The sequence below is a fragment of the Heptranchias perlo genome, unplaced genomic scaffold (genome assembly GCF_035084215.1).
Source record: "Heptranchias perlo isolate sHepPer1 unplaced genomic scaffold, sHepPer1.hap1 HAP1_SCAFFOLD_224, whole genome shotgun sequence".
Lineage (NCBI taxonomy): Eukaryota > Metazoa > Chordata > Chondrichthyes > Hexanchiformes > Hexanchidae > Heptranchias > Heptranchias perlo.
Window position 1 is genome coordinate 64,426 of NW_027139238.1, and position 12,265 is coordinate 76,690.

The 12,265-nt window shown below is 50.9% G+C and overlaps 1 protein-coding gene across 1 annotated transcript in view; it reads left to right on the forward strand.

Moving 5' to 3' along the window:
- Nucleotides 1-12,265, forward strand: part of LOC137310138 (NUAK family SNF1-like kinase 1) — a gene marked incomplete at its 5' end in the record, with an annotated part of 111,034 nt that overhangs the window by 63,817 nt on the left and 34,952 nt on the right. The window contains one exon of the mRNA XM_067978111.1: nucleotides 5,972-6,123. Coding sequence (XP_067834212.1) covers nucleotides 5,972-6,123 — 152 coding nt within the window. The remainder of the gene's footprint in view (nucleotides 1-5,971; nucleotides 6,124-12,265) is intronic.

Below are 12,265 nucleotides of genomic sequence, written 5' to 3' on the forward strand. Positions count from 1 at the left end.
CTATTCCCTTTTCTAATGAATTTTTATATATATTTAATAGAGCCTCTGCTCTCTCTTCCCTAACTTATTTTAATATTCGCGGATACAATCCATCCAGACTAGGGTTTTATCCTTTCTAAGTTAGATTAGTTTTTCAATTATCTCCCCATTATCTTAAATGTCTTTATACCTGCAAAGTATCTATTCAGTATTTCTGCCATTTTGCTGTTGTTACCTGTGAGTTTATATTGTGCATCCCTTAGTGGCCCTATCCCTACCCTGATTTTTCTTCAGTTATTTATGTGTCTGTAGTACTTTACTATTTCTTTTTATATTCCTTGATGATTAAGTTCATAGTTTCTCTTTGGTCTCCAAATTGTTTTTTTGACATCCTCGGCAACATCATCCAAAAACACGTCAGGTTCTACATGTACTGTGACGACACCCAGCTCTACCTCACCACCACCTCTCTTGTCTCCGATTTGTCACACTGCTTGTCCGACATTCAGTACTGGAAGAGCAAAAATTTCCTCCTACTAAATATTGGGAAGACTGAACCCATTGTCTTTGGTCCCCGCCGCAAACTCCGTTCCCTCGCCACCGATTCCATCCCTCTCCCTGGCCACTGTCTGAGTCTGGACCAGACTATTTGCAACCTTGGAGTCCTATTTGACCCTGAGATGAGCTTCCGACCATATATCTGCTCCATCACCAAGACCCCCTACTTCCACCTCCGTAACATCGCCTGTCTCTGCCCCTGCCTCAGCTCATCAGCTGCTGAAACCCCCATCCATGCCTTTGTTACCTCTAGACTCGTCTATTCCAATGCTCTCCTGACCGGCCTCCCATCTTCCACCCTCCATAAACTTGAGCTCATCCAAAACTCTGCTGCCGTATCCTAACTGTCACCAAGTCCCGTTCACCCATCACCCCCTGTGCTCACTGACCTACATTGGCTCCCGGTCCGGGAACGCTTCGATTTTAAAATTCTCATCCTTGTTTTCAAATCCCTCCATGGCCTCGCCCCTCCCTAATCTCTGCTCCTCCAGCCCTATAACCCTCTGAGATCTCTGCGCTCCTCCAATTCTTGCTTCTTGTACAGCCCCGATTTTCTTTGTTCCACCATTGGCGGCCGTGCCTTCATCTGCCTCGGTCCTAAGCTCTGGAATTCCCTCCCTAAACCTCTCCGCCTCTCTCTCCTCCTTTAAGATGCTGCTTAAAACCTGCCTCTTTGACCAAGCTTTTGGTCACCTGTCCTAATATCTCCTTATGTGGCTCGGTGTCAAATTTTGTTTGATAATCGCTCTTGTGAAGTGCCTTAGGATGTTTTACTACATTGAAGGTGTTATATAAATGCAAGTTGCTGTTGTCATCCTTCCTAACCTTCTGTCATCCTCTCTTTTATTGTCTACGTACTTAGAGTATGTGTATTTTTTAGTTTCAATTTTACCCTTATCTCTTTATTCATCCATTATTGACCAGTTTGTTCTTGTTTTTTTAGTGGAATATATTTCTCCTGAACTCTATTCATCATCATTTTAAATGTTTCCCACTGCTGTTCTATCTCTTTGTTATTTTTTCTTCCAATTTATCTTCCCTAGTTCCATTTTCATCCCCTCAAAATGAGCTCTCTTCCAAACTATTACTTTGGTCTTTGTCTGACTTATGACTTTCTCATTCATTATCTTAAACCTTATTATGTTATGATCGCTATTGCCTAGATGTTGCCCTACACTCACTTCTCTTATCTGCCCTGGTTCATTTCCCATTACTAGATCCAGCAGTGATTCCTCTTGTTGGGCTTCTCATACTGGGTAAGAAAGGAGTCCTGTACACACTGTAAAAACTCCATTCCCTTCTCCATTTGGGGATAGCTGAAATCTCCCATGATTATTATTCGATGTTTTTTACTCATTTCATAGAATTGCCTATATATTTCATCCTCCACTTCCCGTCCACTATTAGGTGGGCAGTGTTGCTCCCCACTGCTTCCATCTGCTCAGCTCACCTCACCTCATATCAAGATGTGTAGCACTTGGAAGCTCTTGCTTTGCTGTTGGTGATTTGTGCATTCGATGATTGTATTGAACTCAGTTGAAGTGAAATATTTGGCCCTGGGTCAGTGTGTGTCCACTTCATTCCCACTTCAATATCAAGTAACAAATGAAAAATATAGTCGTCACCTCTCCAATAGAAAACATATGTGATTGGTCTCCCGTACTTCCAACCTCTTTAGACACTGTCAGATACACAGACTGATTCACACCTGCATCAGATGCTCACATTTGCACAATCAGTGGTTAAGTTTATTAAGCCTACTGGTGGGTCCCGTACTGTACTGCTCCTGGGCTGGGGTGGGGGGTTGCCTGGTGGGGCTGTGTAGATGCTGTTCTACTTTAAGATGGGTGCTTTGAATGGGATCCTCTGCTCCAGGGCTGGGGCTGGACCTGGGCTCAAGACGATAGCGGGGAGGGAATGTACCTGCGAGGGAGGGAGAAGATGGGGAATTGGAGCACAGTTGTCCCAGGGTGGGAGCTCTGGTGGGAGCAGACAGCAGTGCAGAGTGGGACACGGGCTCCTTCAACTGAGTCTGAGGCTAGTGGAAGCCTCATGCCGTGTGCTGTAAGTGGAGTGGCAGGTTTGTACAAGTAATCTCTGTGCCCTTGTGTTCCTATTAGTGTGTGACAAGCACTCAGCTCAGAATCCACGACATTTAAAGCAGCACTAATATCAAACATTTCTTTCCCAATCCACGAGTCGGTGGTCGGGACGGGTCGGTGGGCAGGACGGGTCGGTGAGCAGGACGGGTCGGTGGGCAGGACGGGTCGGTGAGCAGGACGGGTCGATGGTCAGGACGGGTCGATGGTCAGGACGGGTCGGTGGGCAGGACGGGTCGGTGGGCAGGACGGGTCGGTGGGCAGGACGGGTCGGTGGGCAGGACGGGTCGGTGGGCAGGACGGGTCGATGGTCAGGACGGGTCGATGTGTCCTTTTGAGACGGTGTCCTTGATGCTCTGAGAACAGGCCCAACCCACAAAACCAATTCTCCAGCCCTATTCCCGGCTGCCCTTTTCACTGCTGCAGTTCTGGGACTAACCAGGGGTGAAATGTAGACCGAAATAAGAGGGAATAAGAGGGATAACCAAGGTTTAGTCAAAGATGTTCGTTTTAAGGAGGGTCTTAAAGGAGGAGAGAGAGGTGGAGGAGATTATGGTTCATTGTGATGTTTCCTCATCCTAAAACTGTTAGCCTGGTTTCGAAGTGAGGCTGTTGATTCAGTATCGGTTAGGACTGAATTGAGGCCATTATGTGCAGTAGACCAGTGTCTGCTCGAACTGTCTTGAAACTAATTTCACATGTCCTTGTGGGTAACTTTCATTCCAGCATTACTGGCTGGATTCAAACCCATGTCCCAAAGGATGATGCAAAAAAACCCACCCAACCCAAAAAAAAACACCCGACCCAAAAAAAACCACCCGACCCAAAAAAAACCACCCAACATAAATAAACCCACCCAACCCAAAAAAACCCACCCGACCCAAAAAAACCCACCCAACATAAATAAACCCACCCAACCCAAAAAAAACCACCCAATCCAAAAAAAACCACCCAACGTAAAAAAACCCACCCAACCCAAAAAAACCCACCCAATGTAAATAAACCCACCCAACCCAAAAAAACCCACCCAACGTAAATAAACCCACCCAATCCAAAAAAACCCACCCAACGTAAATAAACCCACCCGACCCAAAAAAACCCACCCAACGTAAATAAACCCACCCGACCCAAAAAAAACCACCCAACATAAATAAACCCACCCAACCCAAAAAACCCACCCAACGTAAATAAACCCACCCAACCCAAAAAAAAACACCCAACCCAAAAAAAAACACCCAACCCAAAAAAACCCACCCAACGTAAATAAACCCACCTAACCCAAAAAAACCCACCCAACGTAAATAAACCCACCCAACCCAAAAAAAAACCACCCAACCCAAAAAAAACCACCCAACCCAAATAAACCCACCCAACCCAAAAAAAATCAACCAACCCAAATAAACCCACCCACCCAAATAAACCCACCCAACCCAAATAAACCCACCCAACCCAAATAAACCCACCCAAATAAACCCACCCAACCCAAATAAACCCACACAAATAAACCCACCCAAAAAAATCAACCCAACCCAAATAAACCCACCCAACCCAAATAAACCCACCCAACCCAAATAAACCCACCCAAATAAACCCACCCAAATAAACCCACCCAATCTAAATAAACCCACCCAACCTAAATAAACCCACACAATCTAAATAAACCCAACCTAAATAAACCCACCCAAATAAACCCACCCAACCTAAATAAACCCACCCAAATAAACCCACCCAACCCAAATAAACCGACCCAATCTTAATAAACCCACCCAACCCAAATAAACCCACCCAACCTAAATAAACCCACCCAACCTAAATAAACCCACCCAACCCAAATAAACCCACCCAAATAAACCCACCCAACCCAAATAAACCCACACAAATAAACCCACCCAAAAAAATCAACCCAACCCAAATAAACCCACCCAACCCAAATAAACCCACCCAAATAAACCCACCCAAATAAACCCACCCAACCTAAATAAACCCACCCAATCTAAATAAACCCACCCAACCTAAATAAACCCACACAATCTAAATAAACCCAACCTAAATAAACCCACCCAAATAAACCCACCCAACCCAAATAAACCGACCCAATCTTAATAAACCCACCCAACCCAAATAAACCCACCCAATCTAAATAAACCCACCCAACCTAAATAAACCCACCCAACCCAAATAAACCCACCCAACCCAAATAAACCCACCCAAATAAACCCACCCAACGTAAATAAACCCACCCAACCCAAAAAACCCACCCAACGTAAATAAACCCACCCGACCCAAAAAAAAACACCCAACATAAATAAACCCACCCAACCCAAAAAAACCCACCCAACGTAAATAAACCCACCCAACCCAAAAAAAAATCAACCAACCCAAATAAACCCACCCACCCAAATAAACCCACCCAACCCAAAAAAAAACACCCAACGTAAATAAACCCACCCAACCCAAAAAAAACCACCCAACGTAAATAAACCCACCCGACCCAAAAAAACCCACCCAACATAAATAAACCCACCCAACCCAAAAAAACCCACCCAACGTAAATAAACCCACCCAACCCAAAAAAAACCACCCAACCCAAAAAAAATCAACCAACCCAAATAAACCCACCCACCCAAATAAACCCACCCAACCCAAAAAAAAACACCCAACCCAAATAAACCCACCCAACGTAAATAAACCCACCCAACCCAAAAAAAAACACCCAACCCAAAAAAAATCAACCAACCCAAATAAACCCACCCACCCAAATAAACCCACCCACCCAAATAAACCCACCCAACCCAAATAAACCCACCCAAATAAACCCACCCAAATAAACCCACCCAAATAAACCCACCCAAATAAACCCACCCAACCCAAATAAACCCACCCAACCCAAATAAACCCACCCAAATAAACCCACCCAAATAAACCCACCCAAATAAACCCACCCAACCCAAATAAACCCACCCAACCCAAATAAACCCACCCAAATAAACCCACCCAAATAAACCCACCCAAATAAACCCACCCAACCCAAATAAACCCACCCAACCCAAATAAACCCACCCAACCCAAATAAACCCACCCAAATAAACCCACCCAAATAAACCCACCCAACCCAAATAAACCCACCTAAACTAACCCTCCTAACCTAACCTGAATAAACCCACCTAATCTAACCTAACCAAACCACCCAGATCACCCTCCTTGTGTCGAACTTTTTAAGAAGGCACATTCAGTGTTTGATATTAAATCTGCTGCTTTTTCAGCCAATCTGTTTTTGTCTAAAACGGCATCAGTTTTCTCAATCCCAGTAAATCTCGTTCTGTTTGTCTCAGCAGTTTTCGAGAACAAGGATAAAATCGTGATAGTTATGGAATATGCGAGCAAAGGCGAGTTATACGATTACATCAGTGAAAGACGCAAGTTAAGTGAGAGGGAGACCAGACTGTTCTTCAGGCAGATTGTATCTGCTGTTCACCACTGTCACAAGGTGAGTTCAGGCAGATTGTATCTGCTGTTCACCACTGTCACAAGGTGAGTTCAGGCAGATTGTATCTGCTGTTCACTAATGTCACAAATGAGTTTGGGCACATTGTATATGCTATTCACTACTGTCACAAGGAGAATTTAGGCAGCTTGTATCTGCTGTTCACTACTCTTAAAAGGTAAGAGGTCAGGCAGATTTTATCTGCTATTCACTATTGTCACAAGTAAAGAGCTGAGGGAGATTGTATTTGCTGTTCACTACTGTCACAAGGTAAAAGGTCAGGCAGCCAAAGCCTGTTGTGGGGCAGTTCCACAGTATTATTCACTCCTGAGAGGCTGTTTTGAGACAACATGAACAGTTTAACTGCAGTCAAACGAGTGTCAGGCGAGTGGGCCCTTCACGAACAGTGAGAACAGTTGGCTGCTGGTGAACACCAGTGTGGCCACCGTTCAGTGTGGTCACCGTTCAATGTGCTCACCGTTCAGTGTGCTCACCGTTCAGTGTGCTCACCGTTCAGTGTGCTCACAGCTGTGCGCTCACCGCTCTGTGTGCTCACAGCTCTGTGCGCTCACCGCTCTGTGCACTCACCGCTCTGTGCACTCACCGTTCAGTGTGCTCACCGTTCAGTGTGCTCACCATTCAGTGTGGTCACCGTTCAGTGTGCTCACCGTTCAGTGTGCTCACCGTTCAGTGTGCTCACCGTTCAGTGTGCTCACAGCTGTGCGCTCACCGCTCTGTGTGCTCACAGCTCTGTGCGCTCACCGCTCTGTGCACTCACCGCTCTGTGCACTCACCGTTCAGTGTGCTCACCGTTCAGTGTGCTCACCATTCAGTGTGCTCACCGCTCAGTGGACTCACCGTTCAGTGCGCTCACCGCTCAGTGCGCTCACCATTCAGTGCGCTCACCGTTCAGTGCGCTCACCGTTCAGTGCGCTCACCGTTCAGTGCGCTCACCGTTCTGTGTGCTCACAGCTCTGTGTGCTCTCCGCTCTGTGCGCTCAACGTTCAGTGTGCTCACAGCTCTGTACGCTCACCGTTCAGTGTGCTCACAGCTCTGTGCGCTCACCGTTCAGTGTGCTCACCGCTCTGTGTGCTCACCGCTCTGTGTGCTCACCGTTCAGTGTACTCACCGTTCAGTGTGCTCACCGCTTTGTGTGCTCACCGCTCTGTGTGCTCACCGTTCAGTGTACTCACCGTTCAGTGTGCTCACAGCTCTGTGTGCTCACCGCTCTGTGTGCTCACCGTTCAGTGTACTCACCGTTCAGTGTGCTCACCGCTTTGTGTGCTCACCGCTCTGTGTGCTCACCGTTCAGTGTACTCACCGTTCAGTGTGCTCACCGCTCTGTGTGCTCACCGCTCTGTGTGCTCACCGCTCTGTGTGCTCACCGCTCTGTGTGCTCACCGCTCTGTGTGCTCACCGCTCTGTGTGCTCACCGCTCTGTGTGCTCACCGCTCTGTGTGCTCACCGCTCTGTGTGCTCACCGCTCTGTGTGCTCACCGCTCTGTGTGCTCACCGCTCTGTGTGCTCACCGCTCTGTGTGCTCACCGCTCTGTGTGCTCACCGCTCTGTGTGCTCACCGCTCTGTGTGCTCACCGCTCTGTGTGCTCACCGCTCTGTGTGCTCACCGCTCTGTGTGCTCACCGTTCAGTGTGCTCACAGCTCTGTACGCTCAACGTTTAGTGTACTCACCGTTCAGTGCGCTCACCGTTTAGTGTACTCACCGTTCAGTGTACTCACCGTTCAGTGTACTCACCGCTCAGTGTACTCACCGTTCAGTGTGCTCACAGCTCAGTGTACTCACAGCTCAGTGTACTCACCGCTCAGTGTGCTCACAGCTCAGTGTGCTCACCGTTCAGTGTACTCACCGCTCAGTGTACTAACCGTTCAGTGTGCTCACCGTTCAGTGTGCTCACAGCTCAGTGTGCTCACAGCTCAGTGCGCTCACCGCTCAGTGCGCTCACCGCTCAGTGTGCTCACCGTTCAGTGTTCTCACCGTTCAGTGTGCTCACCGCTCTGTGCGCTCACCGTTCAGTGCGATCACAGCTCAGTGTGCTCACCATTCAGTGTGCTCACCGTTCAGTGTGCTCACCGTTCAGTGCACTCACCATTCAGTGCGCTCACCGATCAGTGCTCTCACCGCTCAGTGTGCTCACCGCTCAGTGTGCTCACCGTTCAGTGCGCTCACCGTTCAGTGCGCTCACTGTTCAGTGCGCTCACCGCTCAGTGTGCTCACCGTTCAGTGTACTCACCGATCAGTGTGCTCACAGCTCTGCACGCTCACCGTTCAGTGTACTCACCGTTCAGTGCGCTCACCGTTCAGTGCGCTCACCGCTCAGTGTACTCACCGTTCAGTGTACTCACCGCTCAGTGTACTCACCGTTCAGTGCGCTCACCGTTCAGTGTGCTCACCGTTCAGTGTACTCACCGCTCAATGTACTCACCGTTCAGTGCGCTCACCGCTCAGTGTACTCACCGTTCAGTGTACTCACCGTTCAGTGTGCTCACCGTTCAGTGCGCTCACCTTTCAGTGTACTCACCTTTCAGTGTGCTCACAGCTCTGTACGCTCACCGTTCAGTGTGCTCACAGCTCTGTATGCTCACCGTTCAGTGTGCTCACTGTTCAGTGCACTCACCGTTCAGTGCGCTCACCGTTCAGTGCGCTCACCGTTCAGTGCGCTCACAGCTCTGTGCGCTCACCGTTCAGTGTGCTCATCGTTCAGTGCGCTCACCGCTCAGTGCGCTCACCGTTCAATGCGCTCACCGTTCAGTGCGCTCACCGCTCAGTGCGCTCACCGCTCAGTGTGCTCACCGTTCAGTGCGCTCACCGCTCAGTGTGCTCACCGTTCAGTGTGCTCATCGTTCAGTGCGCTCACCGCTCAGTGCGCTCACCGCTCAGTGCGCTCACCGTTCAGTGTGCTCACTGTTCAGTGCACTCACCGCTCAGTGTACTCACCGCTCTGCACGCTCACCGTTCAGTGTGCTCACCGTTCAGTGTGCTCACCGTTCAGTGTGCTCACCGTTCAGTGTGCTCACCGCTCCGTGTACTCACCGTTCAGTGTGCTCACCATTCAGTGTGCTCACAGCTCTGTGCGCTCACCGTTCAGTGTGCTCACTGCTCCGTGGACTCACCGTTCAGTGTGCTCACCGTTCAGTGTGCTCACAGCTCTGTGCGCTCACCGTTCAGTGTGCTCACCGTTCAGTGTGCTCACCGTTCAGTGTGCTCACCGTTCAGTGTGCTCACCGTTCAGTGTGCTCACCGTTCAGTGTGCTCACAGCTCTGTGCGCTCACCGCTCTGTGCACTCACCGTTCAGTGTGCTCACAGCTCTGTGCGCTCACCGCTCCGTGTACTCACCGTTCAGTGTGCTCACAGCTCTGTGCGCTCACCGCTCACCTTTCAGTGTGCTCACCGTTCAGTGTACTCACCGTTCAGTGTGCTCACCGTTCAGTGCGCTCACCGTTCAGTGCGCTCACCGTTCAGTGCGCTCACCGTTCAGTGCGCTCACAGCTCTGTGCGCTCACCGTTCAGTGTGCTCATCGTTCAGTGCGCTCACCGCTCAGTGCGCTCACCGTTCAATGCGCTCACCGTTCAGTGCGCTCACCGCTCAGTGCGCTCACCGCTCAGTGTGCTCACCGTTCAGTGCGCTCACCGCTCAGTGTGCTCACCGTTCAGTGTGCTCATCGTTCAGTGCGCTCACCGCTCAGTGCGCTCACCGCTCAGTGCGCTCACCGCTCAGTGCGCTCACCGTTCAGTGTGCTCACTGTTCAGTGCACTCACCGCTCAGTGTACTCACCGCTCTGCACGCTCACCGTTCAGTGTGCTCACCGTTCAGTGTGCTCACCGTTCAGTGTGCTCACCGTTCAGTGTGCTCACCGCTCCGTGTACTCACCGTTCAGTGTGCTCACCATTCAGTGTGCTCACAGCTCTGTGCGCTCACCGTTCAGTGTGCTCACTGCTCCGTGGACTCACCGTTCAGTGTGCTCACCGTTCAGTGTGCTCACAGCTCTGTGCGCTCACCGTTCAGTGTGCTCACCGTTCAGTGTGCTCACCGTTCAGTGTGCTCACCGTTCAGTGTGCTCACCGTTCAGTGTGCTCACAGCTCTGTGCGCTCACCGCTCTGTGCACTCACCGTTCAGTGTGCTCACAGCTCTGTGCGCTCACCGCTCCGTGTACTCACCGTTCAGTGTGCTCACAGCTCTGTGCGCTCACCGCTCACCTTTCAGTGTGCTCACCGTTCAGTGTACTCACCGTTCAGTGTGCTCACCGTTCAGTGTGCTCACCGTTCAGTGCGCTCACCGTTCAGTGCGCTCACCGTTCAGTGCGCTCACCGTTCAGTGTGCTCACCGCTCAGTGTGCTCACCGCTCAGTGTGCTCACCGTTCAGTGTGCTCATCGCTCAGTGTGCTCATCGCTCAGTGTGCTCATCGCTCAGTGTGCTCATCGCTCAGTGTGCTCACCGCGCCGTGTGTTCACCGTTCAGTGTGCTCACCGTTCAGTGTACTCACCGTTCAGTGTACTCACCGCTCAGTGTACTCACCGTTCAGTGTGCTCACCGTTCAGTGTGCTCACCGTTCAGTGCGCTCACCGCTCAGTGTGCTCACCGTTCAGTGTGCTCACCGTTCAGTGTACTCACCGTTCAGTGTGCTCACCGTTCAGTGTGCTCACCGTTCAGTGCGCTCACCTTTCAGTGCACTCACCTTTCAGTGCACTCACCGTTCAGTGCGCTCACCGTTCAGTACGCTCACCGTTCAGTGTGCTCACAGCTCTGTACGCTCACCGTTCAGTGTGCTCACCGCTCTGTATGCTCACTGTTCAGTGTGCTCACTGTTCAGTGCACTCACCGTTCAGTGCGCTCACAGCTCTGTGCGCTCATCGTTCAGTGTGCTCACCGCTGAGTGTCCTCACCGTTGAGTGTCCTCACCGTTGAGTGCGCTCACCGTTCAGTGCGCTCACCGCTGAGTGTGCTCACCGTTCAGTGTACTCACCGTTCAGTGTGCTCACCGCTGAGTGTGCTCACCGCTCAGTGTGCTCACCGCTGAGTGTGCTCACCGCTCTGTGTGCTCACCGCTCAGTGTACTCACCGTTGAGTGTGCTCACCGTTCAGTGCGCTCACCGCTCAGTGCGCTCACCGCTCAGTGTGCTCACCGTTCAGTGCGCTCACCGCTCAGTGTGCTCACCGCTGAGTGTACTCACCGCTCAGTGTGCTCACCGCTCAGTGTGCTCACCGCTCAGTGTGCTCACCGTTCAGTGTGCTCACCGCTCAGTGTGCTCACCGTTCAGTGTGCTCACCGTTCAGTGCGCTCACCGCTCAGTGTGCTCACAGCTCTGTACGCTCACCGTTCAGTGTGCTCACCGTTCAGTGTGCTCACCGTTCAGTGTGCTCACCGTTCAGTGTGCTCACCGTTCAGTGTGCTCACCGTTCAGTGTGCTCACAGCTCTGTACGCTCAACGTTCAGTGTGCTCACCGTTCAGTGTGCTCACCGTTCAGTGTGCTCACAGCTCTGTACGCTCACCGTTCATTGTGCTCACCGTTCAGTGCGCTCACCGTTCAGTGCGCTCACCGTTCAGTGCGCTCACCGCTCAGTGTGCTCACAGCTCTGTACGCTCACCGTTCAGTGTGCTCACCGTTCAGTGTGCTCACCGTTCAGTGTGCTCACCGTTCAGTGTGCTCACCGTTCAGTGTGCTCACCGTTCAGTGTGCTCACCGTTCAGTGTGCTCACAGCTCTGTACGCTCAACGTTCAGTGTGCTCACCGTTCAGTGTGCTCACCGTTCAGTGTGCTCACAGCTCTGTACGCTCACCGTTCATTGTGCTCACCGTTCAGTGCGCTCACCGTTCAGTGCGCTCACCGTTCAGTGCGCTCACCGCTCATTGTGCTCAGTGTGCTCACCGTTCAGTGTGCTCACCGTTCAGTGTGCTCACCGTTCAGTGTGCTCACCGTTCAGTGTGCTCACCGTTCAGTGTGCTCACCGTTCAGTGTGCTCACCGTTCAGTGTACTCACCGTTAAGTGTACTCACAGCTCTGTATGCTCACCGTTCAGTGTACTCACCGTTCAGTGTGCTCACAGCTCTGTACGCTCACCGTTCAGTGTGCTCACTGTTCATTGTACTCACCGTTCAGTGTGCTCACCGTTCAGTGTGCTCAC